General features: G+C 42.7%; 2 protein-coding genes across 10 annotated transcripts in view; both read left to right on the top strand.

The window, feature by feature from the left end:
• Positions 1–6,436, top strand: part of zfyve9a (zinc finger, FYVE domain containing 9a) — a 49,884-nt gene extending 43,448 nt beyond the window's left edge. For 6 of the 7 annotated variants that reach the window (XM_061978953.1, XM_061978951.2, XM_061978950.1 and 3 more), the window contains 3 exons: positions 1,090–1,195; positions 1,645–1,821; positions 3,531–6,436. In XM_061978953.1, coding sequence (XP_061834937.1) covers positions 1,090–1,195; positions 1,645–1,821; positions 3,531–3,692 — 445 coding nt within the window. In that variant the 3' untranslated portion in view covers positions 3,693–6,436. The remainder of the gene's footprint in view (positions 1–1,089; positions 1,196–1,644; positions 1,822–3,530) is intronic. The other variant, XR_009817309.1, reaches the window with a different exon arrangement.
• Positions 6,437–13,281: 6,845 nt separating this feature from the next.
• The window catches only part of cc2d1b (coiled-coil and C2 domain containing 1B), a 30,218-nt gene continuing 25,822 nt past the window's right edge, over positions 13,282–17,677 (top strand). For all 3 annotated transcript variants that reach the window (XM_061978955.2, XM_061978954.2, XM_061978957.2), the window contains exons 1-3: positions 13,282–13,439; positions 13,679–13,797; positions 13,868–14,018. In XM_061978955.2, coding sequence (XP_061834939.1) covers positions 13,735–13,797; positions 13,868–14,018 — 214 coding nt within the window. In that variant the 5' untranslated portion in view covers positions 13,282–13,439; positions 13,679–13,734. The remainder of the gene's footprint in view (positions 13,440–13,678; positions 13,798–13,867; positions 14,019–17,677) is intronic.

The following is a 17,677-nucleotide window of genomic DNA, read 5'->3' as shown; positions in this document are numbered from 1 at the left end:
CTTTGCGAGCCGGCCCAGTCACATAATATCTACGGCTTTTTTCACACACAAGTGAATGCCAAGCATACTTGGTCAACAGCCATACAGGTTACACTGAGGGTGGCCATATAAACAACTTTAACACTGTTACAAATATGCGCCACACTGTGAACCCACACCAAACAAGAATGACAAACAATCAACCGATATAATCGGCCGATAAATGCTTTAAAATCTAATATCGGAAATTATCGGTATCGGTTTCAAAAAGTAAAATTTATGACTTTTTAACACGCCGCTGTGTACACGGACGTAGGGAGAAATACAGGGCGCCAATAAACCTTAAAGGCACTGCCTTTGCGTGCCGGCCCAATCACATAATATCTACGGCTTTTCACACACACAAGCGATTGCAAGGCATACTTGGTCAACAGCCATACAGGTCACACTGAGGGTGGCGGTATAAACAACTTTGACACTGTTACAAATATGTGCCACACTTTGAACCCACACCAAACAAGAATGACAAACACATTTCGGGAGAACATCCGCCCCGTAACACAACATAAACACAACAGAACAAATACCCAGAACCCCTTGCAGCACTAACTCTTCCGGGACGCTACAATATACACCCCCCGCTACCCTCAACCCCGCCCACCTCAACCTCCTCATGCTCTCTCAGGGAGCGCATGTCCCAAATTCCAAGCTGCTGTTTTGAGGCATGTTTAAAAAAATAATGCACTTTGTGACTTCAATAATAAATATGGCAGTGCCATGTTGGCATTTTTTTCCATAACTTGAGTTGATTTATTTTGGAAAACCTTGTTACATTGTTTAATGCATCCAGCGGGGCATCACAACCAAATTAGGCATAATAATGTGTTAATTCCACGACTGTATATATCGGTATCGGTTGATATCGGAATCGGTAATTAAGAGTTGGACAATATCGGAATATTGGATATCGGCAAAAAAGCCATTATCGGACATCTCTAGTCACATTATTAGGTAGACCTGTCCTGAATGATTTGGTTTGTGTAATAGCAACCAAAGAAGTTATAAAAGTACACACACATTATTAAAATGGAAGAATTTCATGTCTTTCAGTGTCATCAGCCCAATCGACGGCAAATCGATGGAGTCCATCACCAGCGTGAAGATTTTCCACGGCTCAGAGTTCAAAGCCAATGGCAAAGTGATCCGCTGGACGGAGGTAAAGCCCAGCTAATTAAAAAAATATTTACCTTTTGACATGACACACCTCATCATTAGTGTCAACTATTATAAGTAAATGACACCTCTACACTGCATTGACACTTTGTTTCATAATAGCGCCATCTGCTGGATGGAAGAGTCATATTTGACCTGCTAATAAAATGAATAGTTAGCAAATATAATTGTGCAGAAAGGAATTTATAAGGCGCATCTCTGAGCCGAATAGTAAACAGTTCCTAAAAAACACAGTTTGGCGCTTCTCAGTCAAACGACCCAGCAGCTGTATCGGTCGCATATTTTTTTTCTTCTTAAAGTGACACACACATATATCAAGGTATCAAGGGACACAATATTGCTCCCTGTAGTTCATAATGCATCAATCAGTATTGTTTGACCCACCACGAGTGTCCACTACTGAGTGACACTTCCCGTCTTGTCCTCCGTCAGGTCTTCTTCCTCCAGAGCGACGATCAACCCAACGGGCTGAGCGACCCGGCCGACCACAGCCGCCTGACAGAAAACGTGGCACGAGCTTTCTGCACAGCGCTCTGCCCGCACCTCAAGCTGCTCAAGGAGGACGGCATGGCCAAGCTTGGGCTGAGGGTCACGCTGGACTCGGACCAGGTAGCAACTAATTAGGCGCAAAAAAGGACGGGGTGTTAATTGCAAGCTGGCGATAACTGGTATTAAAGCTGCAACGAATAATAGCTTAAATCAATCAAAAAAGAGCTTTGATTTACAAAACCAGTGAAGTTGGCACGTTGAGTAAATCGTAAATAAAATCCTGGTGTATTAGTGCCCAAGACATGGGTAACTTACACATCTGTGAAGGCACCATTAATGCTGAAAGGTACATACAGGTTTTGGAGCAACATATATTGCCATCCAAACAACGTTATCATGGACGCCCCTGCTTATTTCCGCAAGACACAAGCCACATTCTGCATGTGTTACAACAGCGTGGCTTCATAGTAAAAGAGTGCAGGTACTAGACTGGCCTGCCTGTAGTCCAGACCTGTCCCCCATTGAAAATGTGTGGCGCATTATGAAGCCTAAAATACCCCGAATTGTTGAACAACTCAAGCTGTACATCAAGCAAGAATGGGAAAAACTTCAAAAATCGGTCTCCTCCGTTCTCAAATGTTTACTGAGTGTTGTTAATAGGAAAGGCCATGTAACACAGTGGTAAAAATGCCCCTGTGCCAACAATGTGTTGCTGCCATAAAATTTTAATTTAATGATTATTTGCAAAAAAAAAATTAAGTTTCTCAGTTCGAACATTAAATATCTTGTCTTTGCAGTCTATTCAATTGAATATCAGTTGAAAAGGATTTGCAAATCATTGTATTCTGTGTTTATTTATGAATTACACAACGTGCCAACTTCACTGGTTTTGGGTTTTGTATATTGTGTCAGGTTCAAACACTGATGACATCTATTAAACAGACAAGAAGCAAGGAATCCTGCAGAGACAGAGTTAAATTTAGCTCAATGAGGAGAGACGTTTTTGGGCTGTACTCTAGTTACAGATCCAAACTATGCTCTAAAATCCTGCCCACGTGCTTCCTCTATTTATTTGGGAGGTCCCTGGTTACATCACTGAGGCTGTCGCTGAGGGAAGGGGCAATCTAAACATCCCCAGTTAGACACAATATATGACTATTATTGAAATGCAAATGTGCTGACACTCGTGATATCGCCCTGTCTCTGCTTTGTCTGCGTCACGGTACTCGATGTTCGGCCTTGGCAGTCAGCAGGCCGAGTCTGGACACAACACTGATACGAGACGACTCGCAATCTTTTGGATTGCCAGCTGTCCCTTTGCACAGATAGAAAAGTACAACTTCAGCACAACTGATAATAACTATAGCAACGGCCCTTAAGCATAAGAGTTGTGTGATAATATATACATAATGATTCTAACATATTGTTGCTTCTATTAATCATTTAATAAGTGTAACCAATTAAAAAAATGTAAAATGCACAAACAAATCGATAGATTATTCGATTTCTTAAATAATTTATAGCGCCAGCCCTAACTGGTATTAACTCATCATCGCTAATACAAGTTCATGTTTTACCTTGAATAGTGATTTGGAGTGCATGATAAAATGCTTTATACATCATGACCATTTATATATCACCAGTATACAGCAATAGAACCAATGTTGTAGTAGCAATAAGGAGCAAACTGCTCAGTCAGCATTAATTGTGCTGATAAGTTGATTTAAGATAAAGCTGTTGACAAATGCATCCACTGTTGTATTGATTTAAAAATAACTATCAGGAGGTTGCCTATAGCCACAACTGTTGACACCAATGCTTTGTCTTAGGTGGGCTACCTGGCAGGAAGTAACGGCCAGCCTCTGCTGCCTCAGTACCTGAGTGACCTGGACAGCGCTCTGATCCCCATCATCCACGGAGGAGCGTGCCAGCTGAGCGAGGGTCCGGTGGTGATGGAGCTGGTCTTCTACATCCTGGAGATCATCTCCTAGAAGCCGGTGACCTCATCATGTGCCACCACCACCACCGAGCACCTTCACCACCGCCCTCCACGTTCCCATTTCAGCACAGCTCGTCCACTCGGACACGGGTGGAGTGGGGTAACGTAGCCCGTCGAGGAAGAGCAGCAATCATCAGCGTCATAACAAACACCTGCTGGAGGTTTTCAAATGTCTGCATGAGAACATGGTGTGTGTGTGTGTGTGCAGATCCAAATGTGAGCTCAGTGCTGTCAGTGACCACCAGGGGGCGTCATGTAGCTCCTTCCAAAGTGAAGCCTCCTTGTAGCTCCACAGATGCTGAGCCTGGAATATCTCAGAGCAGCTTGGACTACAACTAACAGATGCACCAGGTGCATTTCTTTTATTTTCTATTGCAACTCTTTTCTGTTCAGTGCCTGCTACAGCGACCCTTTGGTCCGGTTGGGGCGGAAGACTTTACTTTGTTCGAAGCTTTACTCCTCAATCACCACATGCATTGACTTGTTTTTGTAGACGGGAGAAGCTTTTTTGTGCAGCTCGTAGCCTCCAGAGATTCCACAACAATAAAACACACTTTGCTCCAGGACTGCTGATGGCAAACAAAGGTTGCAATGCTTTATTGGTTATTAGCGCAAGAAAGACCAGATTTCAAAAACGAAACTCTATTTTGGGTGTTCTTTTATTCACATGAGCAAAGATGTACAAATAAAAAAAAATATATATATATATACAGTATATATAAATAACATGCAGAATCAGTGCACTGGATTTTAAGCCATTTCCAGGAGAGTTTTTCACGCAAGTTCAGTGTTTGTGAATCTGATGGTTCCGACAGAGAGTGTTCTGTTTTTCTTTTTTTTGTTGATTGAGCCGAAGCTTGAATGTATTTAATCGCACGTTTTGTCCAAATCCCAGAAATCCTAACTTGGCAAAACATTGCAGACGTGCAAAGAAACTGCATCCCAACTGTTTCGCTGATGTCTGATGTGCGACGAAGGCGAGCAGAGGACCTTTTGGTGTGACATGGACCTGCCACCTAAGAATGTATTTCCTCCTTTTGTGTTATGATCCAAACAGCTCTGAACAGTCATCACCCGCATTTTTGCTAAGTTGTTTTTTTAATTCAACCGAAAAATGTCACAACACGCCAGAATCTCCTCTGCAGACAATCAGGTGCTTACTGTAGCAACCTTACATGTTAACATGTTTGCTAAAGGCCAAACGAGAAGGGACAAATGTTATCGTTTGTGCGACAACATCCAGGCTGTTTGACAGACAAGTAGCATTTCTACTTTTTTCCTGTTTGACCTTATTGTCCGAAATCAAAACACTGCATGCCAACACGCAAACATGTCTTATGATGAAAAACTGTCAGCTTTGCATTTGTTTAAGTATTGTATTATTAACCTCCTCTTAGCTTATTCACTTTTATGTTCAAAGTATTTTTCTATCATTAACATCAGTTATATGTTCTAAAAGGCCCAACTCCTGTGTATATTCTCTATGCTTCACAATAAAATCTAAAAAAAAATATTTTTTACAGTTAAATAAAATATGGTATATATAAAGTAAATGTCAAACAGATTGGATTGTGAATATTTCACTAAATTGGTTTTAAGGCCACATTTCCACAAAGCGAAGGATTGGGATGTGTCGGACTACTCTCTTACCTAATGTTTTTTGTCAGGTTCAAACACTGATGACATCTATTAAACAGGACAAGAAGCAAAGAATCAAACACAGACTTCAATTTGGCTTAGTGAGGAGAAACGTTTACATCTGTACCCTTGTACAGTGTCATTACGCTCTGGCAAAAGATTTTACGCCACTTCTTTTATTTGGACTTCCCTGATTACATGGCAACAGCTGTTTCTAGGGGACGTGGGTCGTAAACAGCCATCGCCTTTGATTACAACAGTTCAAAGAAAAGGTCGTAAAACAGTTCAAACAAGCGGTGCCTGGAGGGGAGTCAGGCCCTGCTTCCTCTCCGCTTTGTAGTTCTTGGGTCGGACAATATCTTTCTGTTGATTACAATACATGAAAGAAACAGAACACCATGTTGCTTCTCATCCTACACAGTGGAGTTTTACAAGCCTTTTGATTGGTAGGATTAAAGACAGCTTTTGTCCTCTTGCCGGGAACTCAATGTAACACAACGTTTTGTGATAATTTAGATACAATTATTCTAACATTTTTATTTTGTATAATCCAAGACTTAGCGTCCCCTACAGTACACATTTGATTTGGGGTTTGTAAAAATGTGAGTCTCGCAGGTTTTTTTTTTTAACTGTACCCGGGGGCCACCAGTTGACTAGCCCAAATAATGAAAAAAGAGAGGACCAACAATGGAACCTTGAGGATCACATGTAGGATACAGAGCATCTGGACAGTATTCAGTGTTATCACATTTTGTTATGTTGCAGTATTATACCAAAATGGAATAAATTCATTTTTGTCCTCAAAATTCTACACACAATACCACATAATGACAATGTGAAAATGTTTTTTTGCAAATGCATTAAAAATCAAAACACATGTACATAAGTATTCACAGCCTTTTGCCATGAAGCTCAGAAGCAGCCTCCTGTTTCAAGTGATCATTCTTGAGATTTCTTACAGCTTAACTGGAGTCAACCTATGGTAAATTCAGTTGGTTGGACATGATTTGGAGTGGCACGCACCTGTCTTTAATGTCTGAAGGGAGGAGAACTTTGTCTCCTAAACGTGTTTGTTTGATCTCTAATAAAGCTCACCAAGTTGTCAATTTTCCGCTTTACCGTCTTAGATTTATTTTACAGTGTGATTGGCTGAAGAATAGAAAGAACGTCCCCGGAACAGAGGCTAAGCAGCAGTTACATCTGCTCCAAAATGGGTTTTTTAAGAGATTCAAGATTCAAGATAGTTTATGTCATATGCACAGTTAAACAGACAGTTTGCCGTACAATGAAAATCTTACTTTGCTAGTCCACCCTTCAACAAGTCACACGGTACTTAGCTAAAAATAAAAATGTATATACAAGGCACAGTAAATAACAACATTATTGCACATTTTGATTGACAGTCAACAGTTTAAATATAGAGGTGACCTTGGGTCACAGCAGCAGTTAAAGTGTCTTTAGTGATCAAAGGTGATAAGTGTCTACAGTGATGGTTCACAGTTCGGGGGTGGTCATGGTAGCTGTCTTTTGTTCAAAAAGACATAAGTAAAACGGGGGGGGGGGGGGGGGAGCTAGCATTCACAAGCCTGATGGCTTGTGGGTAGAAACTGTTTGTCAGTCTCGTAGTCCTGGATTTCAGGCTCCTATATCGTCTGCCTGATGGTAGGAGGCTGAAGAGACTGTGCTGGGGGTGTGCACTGTCCTTTATGATGTGCGCTCTCCTGGTGGCCCTGGTAGAATACATGTCCTGTAGTGAGGGGAAGGCTGCTCCTGATATGTACTGAGCAGTTTTAATCACTCGCTGGAGTGCCTTCCTGTCCTTAGCAGTGCAGTTTCCATACCAGACCGCGATCGAGCTGGTAAGGACACTCTCAACCGTACTTCTATAGAAGTTGCTGAGAATTTTGGGTGGCATGCCAAATTTTCTCAGCCTTCTTAGGAAGTACAGTCGCTGCTGGGCTTTCTTTATTGTTTGTTGGGTGTCGTGATCCCAGGTGAGGTCCTCGCTGATGTGGGTCCCGAGGAATTTAAAGGTTTTCACCCTGTCCACCTTTGTCCCCCCCTATGTACAGAGGTGTGTACTGTGCACTCCTTCTCCGTGGGTGAATAATCATCTCCTTGGTCTTGTCTGTGTTCAAGGAGAGATTATTATCCTGACACCAGGCCACCAGTTCCGCTACCTCCCTTCTGTATGCTGCCTCAGCTCCCCCGATGATCAGTCCGACGACGGGTCCGAGGGCCTCACTTCAGAGCCTGTCTCTAAGAAAGTATGTCCTTCGCTCCTTCTCTGCCCAGCACATGTAGTCCAGGGCAAGCCTTGATCCACATGGGGTCCTCTGGCATCTCCCCACCTTCGCTTGCATCTGGTCATCTGGCCTGGTCTTGTGGGGGTGATGTATCTGGCTTGTAGAACTTCCTCACACTATCTTGTTAATTCCAGCATCTCTTGATCTTCTGATCCACTGATAGCATAAGCTCAAACTTCCTGAGATAGATAGTACTTTATTGATGAGCCGTGAGTTTAGGACTGTGACCCAAGGGTTACCATATGTCAATATCTAGAAATTCTACATATATACCCATCAAAATACATATCTGTATATTTCCATACGCACTCCTCTTTATACAGGCATAACTGCATTCTACTATATCCATTTGACATTACCATGTTAATATAGTCAATCAATTCCTTCAGGTTCCACACATAAACTAAGAATGAAGTCGAAGGAATTGTCTGTAGACCTCCGAGACACCTGATGCGTATTTCTGGTCTTGTCAACCCCTCCCGGGCAGAAGGGCAACACTTGGCAGTGCGGCTGGATCAAAAGAGATATATTTATATATATGTTAGCTAACTTGACAATCAGATAAGGACAGTGGCTATGCAGTATTATACAAGTCTAAATTTAGTCTTAACTTTTTAGACTTAGACTTAGTTCCTCCCATTCCTGTTGGAACATTGGGCGACGAGTCCCCTCCATTTGTTCCGGTCAATGGCGACCCTTTTTGCTCCATGCCAGCTGACTCCCATCTCTCTCAGGTCTTCCTTGGCTGTTTGTCTCCACGTCTTCTTTGGCCGTCCTCTCTTCCTCTTTCCCCCATCTGGCACCCAGTCCATTGCCACACTTGCCGGTCTCTCTCTTGGCAGTCGGAGTACGTGTCCAGCCATTCTCCTTCTCATGTCAAAGACTATGTCAGACAATGGTGCTACCCCTGCCCTTCTCATCACCTCTTCATTGGTGATGTGGTCTCTCCATGAGATCCTCAAGATGTATCTGAGGCACCGTTGGTGGAAGACATCCAGCTTGTTAGTAATGTTTGATGTCTTCATCCACGTCTCACAGGCATAGGTCACTGTAGGGATGACCATTGACATATAGAGGAGCAGCTTTGTGGACGTACTGATAGATTTTGATGACCAGATGTTCCGGAGGCGTTGGAAGACTCCTGCAGCTTTTCCGATTCTGGTCTGTACATCCTTTTCTGCGTCTCCAGTGTTTGAAATGTTGCTTCCAAGATACGTGAAGTTCTCAACGTACTCTATGCCTTGTTCGCCTACGGTGAGCAGTGGAACATTTTGGTCTTGTGCGATGGTCATGGCTTTGGTCTTCTCTTGGCTTATACGTAGGCCGACTTTCCCCTTGCTCATGCAGATTGTTGGTCAATTTTTGGACCGCAGCGTAGGAATGGCTAAGCAGAGCCAAGTCGTCCGCAAAGTCCAGATCTGCCAGTCTGCCCACTCCCCACTTAATACCGAGGTTTGCTCCGACGACAGACTTCCTCATGACAAAGTCTATGACAATGATGAACAGTAAGGGAGACAAGATGCAACCCTGTCTTACCCCGGTCACAATGTCAAAGTCGTCGGTTGTGCTGTTGGTGGTTTTCACTCGACAGGTGGAGTTGGGGTACAGGGCTCCGAAGATGTTGACGTACTTTGATGGTATACCGTATAGCTGGAGGATCTGCCACAGTGATTCCCGGTGGATGCTGTCGAAGGCTTTCTTGAAATCAATATAATTGATGATGAGGGATGTCTGGAGTCCTTGGCACTGTTCTATGATGTTGCGAAGATCCAGTCTAGCTTCAAGTAACAATATTCAAATACTAACATTTTTGGGTAAGACATGATTTGGTTTTATTCTGAATCCAGTGAAACAGATTGGTGGTTTTAGCTGATTTAAAGACTTTCAGGTGTTTATATATGTTTATGTTGAAGTATTTGGCAGATGCTTTTATCCAAAGCGACATACATAAAAAGAAAACATATAAAACAATCACTGTAAACATGATCATTTAAGGGAAGAATGTAATACAAAATATCAATACAATGTGTCAAAACAGAATATACTCTCTGCTGCAGCAACAGAGATACAGTCTATAGGTTCCTAAGATATATAGATATCTAATGTATTCATACATTGTTTATGTAGGATATATGCATGTATATATAACCTAATCATATTGTTTCTTGAATTTAAAAATAGCTGGCCATTTTTTCCCCCCTTTTCTGGGATTAAATTCCCAGTTTTGTTCTCGGACGTCTGGTCTTATATTACTGTTAAGCAAACTATGAATAATAAAACACGCCAAAACATGTGTCCTTTATCACAGCTACATGTATGACAAAAAAAAACCGCGTGAAAATCAGTGGTATTCAGTGAGGTAAAATGAAATGAATGCGCTGACAGTTCATTGCTCCTGCCAAATGAATTGCACTGAGTGGAGCGGATCACCACTCCAAGATGGCGGCCCCGAGTCTCGTCAGCGCCAGTAGGCAGTAGCGCTCGATGCTGCGTCTACTTAGAAGATGTCTATGGTAGGACATGTTTTAATACATTGTAGGAAATACAATAGAAAAAGGGAAATACTGGAAAGTAAGTTAGCGAAAGAGAAGATTAGGTTAGCAGTGGAAGATATTTTAGGATTGCACTCAGAACACATTGGTTATAAAGCATATACACATATTCAAAAAAACACTGGGTTAAATAAAATAATATAGAGTAGAGCAGGGGGCACCAGGTCGCCCGTAAGGACCAGATGAGTCGCCCGCTGGCCTGTTCTAAAAATAGCTCAAATAGCAGCACTTACCAGTGAGCTGCCTCAATTTTTTAAATTTTATTTATTTACTCGCAAGCTGGTCTCGCTTTGCTCGACATTTTTAATTCTAAGAGAGACAAAGCTCAAATAGAATTTGAAAATCCAAGAAAATATTTTAAAGACTTGGCCTTCACTTGTTTAAATAAATTCATTTATTTTTTTACTTTGCTTCTTATAACTTTCAGAAAGACAATTTTAGAGAAAAAATACAACCTTAAAAATGATTTTAGGATTTTTAAACACATATACCTTTTAAATTCCTTCCTCTTCTTTCCTGACACTTTAAATCAATGTTCAAGTAAAAAAAAATGTTTTTATTGTAAAGAATAATAAATACATTTTAATTTAATTCTTCATTTTAGCTTCTGTTTTTTCGACGAAGAATATTTGTGAAATATTTCTTCAAACTTATTATGATTCCATCCATCCATCCATTTTCTACCGCTTATTCCCTTTGGGGTCGCAGGCTTATTATGATTAAAATTCCAAAAAATTATTCTGGCAAATCTAGAAAAATTGTAGAATCAAATTTAAATCTTATTTAAAAGTCTTTTGAATTTCTTTTAAAATTTTTGATCTGGAAAATCTAGAAGACATAATGATTTGTCTTGGTCCAATTTGTTATATATTCTAACAAAGTGCAGATTAGATTTTAACCTATTTAAAACATGTCATCATTGTACAAACACATATACACACTCTGTACATATACAAGTGCATATGCATACTTACACTCATGCACATAATCACGTTTCATCAAACATATATTAACGTTGTTGCCCTAGGGTAAACTGGGTGTAACACATGGCACACTGACAAAGCTTAACCTATTGTTACTATAACAATCTACAAGGTTAATGTAGGTTGCTTCTCTTTCTCCCCCTCCATTTTTCTGCATTCTTTCGTATCTCAAGTTATCATTACGTATATGTATTGTTGCATTTAAACAACTGTATTGTTGATAATAAAGGTAAATTATTGGTATTGTTCATTATCAATAGCGCTATTTCTATTGGTATTTGTATTGATCCATTTGTAGTGTAATAATGCTCATTGTCATTTCTGTATTATTTTTTTATTTTTCGCTAACTGCTTACCGGTATTTGCTATTACTTTTACCATCATATTTGTACATGTCATATTTGCTGATGTTGCTCTATTGTTGTTGTTGTTGTCGTTTGCTGTTGTTTTTGTCTCTCTGTCTAATCCCCCTCTTGTCCCCACAATTTCCCCCTCTGTCTTCTTTTTTTTCTCTTTCTATCCCCGGCTGCACCAAATGATAATATAAATCCATTTAATAAAGTCAGATACAAATAAGGCAACAAGAGAAGTATCCTACACTTCTCTTTTGTAAAGTAAATCTGAACAGCCGACATGGGCATCTACATCAACAATATGATTTGCCTGAGAAGCTGGACAGGACACAAAAAACCCCCAAAACAAACAAAAAAAAACATGTCATCAAAATTCTAAAATTAATCTTAATCAGGAAAAATTACTAATGATGTTCCATAAATTATTTTTAAATTTTTTTCAAAAAGATTCCAATTAGCTAGTTTTTCTCTTCTTTTTTTCGGTTGAATTTTGAATTTTAAAGAGTCGAAATTGAAGATTGGACTCCGCCAAGGCTGCCCTTTGTCACCGATTCTGTTCATAACTTTTATGGACAGAATTTCTAGGCGCAGTCAAGGCGTTGAGGGGATCCGGTTTGGTGGCTGCAGGATTAGGTCTCTGCTTTTTGCAGATGATTTGGTCCTGATGGCTTCATCTGGCCAGGATCTTCAGATCTCACTGGATCGGTTCGCAGCTGAGTGTGAAGCGACTGGGATGAGAATCAGCACCTCCAAGTCCGAGTCCATGGTTCTCGCCCGGAAAAGGGTGGAGTGCCATCTCCAGGTTGGGGAGGAGATCTTGCCCCAAGTGGAGGAGTTCAAGTACCTCGGAGTCTTGTTCACGAGTGAGGGAAGAGTGGATCGTGAGATCGACAGGCGGATCGGTGCGGCGTCTTCAGTAATGCGGACGCTGTATTGATCCGTTGTGGTGAAGAAGGAGCTGAGCCGGAAGGCAAAGCTCTCAATTTACCGGTCGATCTACGTTCCCATCCTCACCTATGGTCATGAGCTTTGGGTTATGACCGAAAGGACAAGATCACGGGTACAAGCGGCCGAAATGAGTTTCCTCCGCCGGGTGGCGGGGCTCTCCCTTAGAGATAGGGTGAGAAGCTCTGCCATCCGGGAGGAGCTCAAAGTAAAGCCGCTGCTCCTCCACATCGAGAGGAGCCAGATGAGGTGGTTCGGGCATCTGGTCAGGATGCCACCCGAGCGCCTCCCTAAGGAGGTGTTTAGGGCATGTCCGACCGGTAGGAGGCCACGAGGAAGACCCAGGACACGTTGGGAAGACTATGTCTCCCGGCTGGCCTGGGAACGCCTCGGGATCCCCCGGGAGGAGCTGGACGAAGTGGCTGGGGAGAGGGAAGTCTGGGCTTCCCTGCTTAGGCTGCTGCCCCCGCGATCCGACCTCGGATAAGCGGAAGAAGATGGATGGATGGATGGATAGAAATTGAAGATAAACTATGTTTCAAAATTAAATTTTCTTTTTTTCGTGTGTTTTCTCTTCTTTTAAACCGTTCAATTAAGTGTTTTTTTCATCATTTATTCTCTACAAAAAACCTTCCATAAAAGGAAAAAAAAATGTACGACGGAATGATAACAACATAAAGTTAAAGGTAAATTGAGCAAATTGGCTATTTCTGGCAATTTATTTAAGTGTGTATCAAACTGGTAGCCCTTCGCATTAATCAGTACCCAAGAAGTAGCTCTTGGTTTCAAAAAGGTTGGTGACCCCTGGAGTAGAGATCCACCTCGGTCCACACTCCATTCCAGTAGGTGGCGGTAATGCACACCAGACGGTTGCTTGCCAACCGCCATTAATCAAAGGAAGAAGAAGAAGAAGATCCTAGCTATCCTGACCGAAACTAACTGACGAAATGGTGGACGAGCAGGTAAACACGACTTAAATCATTTATCAAAGTGGGAGGGATTATTCGCCCTAAACGTTAACCAACACTCTTGAGTTTGTTCGCGAAAAAAACCTTTCGAGTCGTAGTCTGGTAAAGCAGTTGAGCTAACTGCTAGCTCGGCGCTTGAGGAGGCACCTGACAGCCGCTCACATGATTGCAATTGTAAACACTTGACACACACAACGAAAGTATTGTCGCCGTTTTTCCCCCTGAATGTGTAGTTTTCTCTCCTGGGATATCGTTGACAACCGAGCAACTTCAACTGAACCGCAGCAACATGTTCGGGAAGAAGCGTAGAGAGCCGCTCCCCAAAGGCAGGGGAGCCTCCACCGCAAAGCAGGTAACAACAACAACAGCACAAACACTGATGGCAACTACACAGCTCCTCAAGACCACCTTCCTCTTCTCAGATGGGTCTTTTCTTAGACCTGGATCCCGAAGGGATGATGATAGATGCCGAGGAGAATTTGGACGACCCAGATTTGGAGGCTGAGCTGGCTGCTCTCACTGGAGGCAAAGTTGCTGCTAATGCTGAAGGAAGAGCAAGAAACAAGGGGAAAAGTAAGTGAGAATGGAACTTCCCAACAACACTAAACCTTGCAGGTGTTGTACCGGCTCACTGTCATGTGTCAAAACCAGATATATATCCCCTGTTCTGTACATCAGTGTTCAAGTTACATTATAGTGTTTTATTCTTCTTTCAACCCATATGCCATTTTTCCAAGGTGACAGAAAAAGCGTAAACTATCGTATCATATAATACTACCATGTTGGCAAAATACAAACATCCATCCATCTTCTTCCGCTTATCCGAGGTCGAGTCGCGGGGGCAGCAGCCTAAGCAGGGAAGCCCAGACTTCCCTCTCCCCAGCCACTTCATCCAGCTCTTCCCGGGGGATCCCGAGGCGTTCCCAGGCCAGCCGGGAGACATGGTCTTCCCCGTGGCCTCCTACCGGTCGGACGTGCCCTAAACACCTCCCTAGGGAGGCGTTCGGGTGGCATCCTGAGCAGATGCCCGAACCACCTCATCTGGCTCCTCTCTATGTGGAGGTGCAGCGGCTTTACTTTGAGCTTCTCACCCTATCTCTAAGGGAGAGCCCCGCCACCCGGTGGAGGAAACTCATTTCGACCGCTTGTACCCGTGATCTTGTCCTTTCGGTCATAACCCAAAGCTCATGACTATAGGTGAGGATGGGAACGTAGATCGACCGGTAAATTGAGAGCTTTGCCTTCCGGCTCAGCTCCTTTTTCACCACAACGGATCGATACAGCGTCCGCATTACTGAAGACGCCGCACCGATCCGCCTGTCGATCTCACGATCCACTCTTCCCTCACTCGTGAACAAGACTCCGAGGTACTTGAACTCCTCCACTTGGGGCAGGGTCTCGTCCGCAACCCGGAGATGGCGCTCCACCCTTTTCCGGGCGAGAACCATGGACTCGGACTTGGAGATGCTGATTCGCTTCACACTCAGCTGCGAACCGATCCAGTGAGAGCTGAAGATCCTGGCCAGATGAAGCCATCAGGACCACATCATCTGCAAAAAGCAGAGACCTAACCCTGCAGCCACCAAACCGGATCCCCTCAACGCTTTGACTGCGCCTAGAAATTCTGTCCATAAAAGTTATGAACAGAATCGGTGACAAAGGGCAGCCTTGGCGGAGTCCAACCCTCACTGGAAACGGGTCCGACTTACTGCCGGCAATGCGGACCAAGCTCTGACACTGATCATACAGAGAGCGGACCGCCACAATCAGACAGTCCGATACCCCATACTCTCTGAGCACTCCCCACAGGACTTCCCGAGGGACACGTTCGAATGCCTTCTCCAAGTCCACAAAGCACATGTAGACTGGTTGGGCAAACTCCCATGCACCCTCAAGGACCCTGCCGAGAGTATAGAGCTGGTCCACAGTTCCACGACCAGGATGAAAACCACAAATACAAACACACGATACATTATAATAACATATTTTAATATACATGTGTTAATTGAACGAGCAAAACCATTTGGTCAAACATTTATTGTGATTAATTTTTAATTCCAGGAGCCATAACAGACACACAAATTCAATGCGTCACACATTATGTGGTTAAGATACAGCTGTTTGTAATGATATACATTTGGCCACTAGGTTTATTCTTGTGCTGATGCATGCATGAAGCTTCAAGACATTCTCAAACCAATTGACTCAACTGGTTCAATGCCTCATGAGGCTTCATCTGACCATCACTACTGTTCCCAGGCACCACTGGTCAAAGTTCTGGGGTCTCGTGTATTAGCGTGCGTACGAACAAAAACCTGGCATGCGCCTTTTTATTACAGCAAAGTTGAGATGTATCAGAAGTGAACACCAACTTCATGGCTCACGTACGCATATTTCGGGGGTTGGGGCGGGGGGTTGGGTTGCTATCAGCACTTCAGTCATCAACAATTATATCATCTGAGAAATGGACATTGTAACAGTGTAGGTCTAACTAGGTAGGATATGTACAGCGAACAGTGAACATAGTGAGCTCAGAAAGCACAAGAACAAGTATATACATTTGATTATTTACAATCCGGTGGGATGTGGTGGGGGGAGGGTGTTAGGCTAGAGTTGTAGTTGACTGGAGGTGTTCTTTTAGTGAGGTTTTGAAGGAGGATAGAAATGCACTTTCTTTTACATCTGTTGGGAGTGCATTCCATATTGATGTGGCATAGTGGTAATGTCACCGGAGACGGTGGAGGTATAGCCCGACTTGGTGTCGCATGGCAGCTAAAGCAAGTAGGTCTCCTGTGTTGTAATCAAACAGAGTCTTTCGTATCCTCTTTGATATGCTGGCATGTTGAAATTGAAAATATTTCAAACCAAATATCACATAACTTTCAAATTTAACACTAATCTGGCTTTGAGCAGGCTACTGCATGAACACATTTTGTTGTAAGTTTCTCAAATGATATCTATTTTTGGGGTAATCAGAGTCACCAACATGTGATTCCACCTTTTTACAAAATTTTAAGTATCATTGCAGCGACTATCTTTTTAAACTGGCTGAGCACTACTTTATATCTGGTCCCCTCCCTTTTTTTTGGCCACATCTGTCTTTTTCTTCACCTTCTTTCTGATGTAGTACCACTTATTTCTTATTTGTTCCTGTGTGCGGTTTTCTGACTCCACAGCATTGACAGGCTCTCACTTTATCCTACTCAACTCTCTTTCCTTCACTGGAAACGCCAGAAACAGCATGCCAAGGAGGATTTTTTTAGCGTGCTTTCACTTCAGCAAGAAGCACTTCCTACTCCTTGTCGGTGAATTCCTTAAATTCCGTCGTCTTTATTATCTTTGTGTTTTCTGATTGTGCAGAGTGTTAGATCTTAGAGACATGGCTAATTTAAATGCGATTCCCATATTTACATGGGGGCGTGGACAGGGAGTGGCCAGCTGCACTCCAACATTTGCGTTCAATTCCAAATTGGTCGGCATGTAAAAAGAAATGTGCTATAAAAAGTTGTGCTCACACATAAATACATCTGAAACTGTGCGTAGGAAGTTTTCTGGATTTGAGCGCACACCATTTTTTTGTAGAAAATCCTTCTGTGGTGTTCGGGTCTGTGGGACCCGTTTTCATTTTTTATTAAAAGAAAAATGATACAATTAATTAATTTTTCAAACTGAGACTCACTGACTTTGGCTCATTTTCTGTGAAGAACATATATCAGAATACATATTTAATGACCACACACCATTTCAGACTTAAACCACAGGTCCATCACCCGACTGGCAAAAACAATAGTCCAGGATATCACTCACCCACTACACCAATACATCATCCCACTACCATCAGGGCGCAGGTACAGAACTATCACATTCCGGAGGGCCCGTCTCAGGAAAAGCCTTATCCCTGCAGCTATATCCGCCCTTAACAGCAGGCCCGGCCGACCTGTCTGACAAGCCTGTAAATGTGTGTTGGTCATGTATGATGTCTTTTTGTTATTTTTTGTGATGATGTGTAATAGGGATGTCCCGATCCAGGTTTTTGCACTTCCGATCCGATACCTATATTGTTTTTGCATTTCCGATCCGATACCGATACTGACCGATACCGATACTGGCATATCCGAGCATGTATTAAAGTTTAAAGTTATTTAGCCTACTTAGTTGTCAGAATCATGTTGAAAAGGGTTTTAGTACTCTTGATAACAACTAGCCAGCTGAATTAGAGGAGTTTGAATAAT

This window comes from Nerophis lumbriciformis, linkage group LG19 (assembly GCF_033978685.3).
Source record: "Nerophis lumbriciformis linkage group LG19, RoL_Nlum_v2.1, whole genome shotgun sequence".
In the NCBI taxonomy this organism is placed as follows: domain Eukaryota; kingdom Metazoa; phylum Chordata; class Actinopteri; order Syngnathiformes; family Syngnathidae; genus Nerophis; species Nerophis lumbriciformis.
This window is presented reverse-complemented; position numbering and strand designations above follow the sequence as displayed.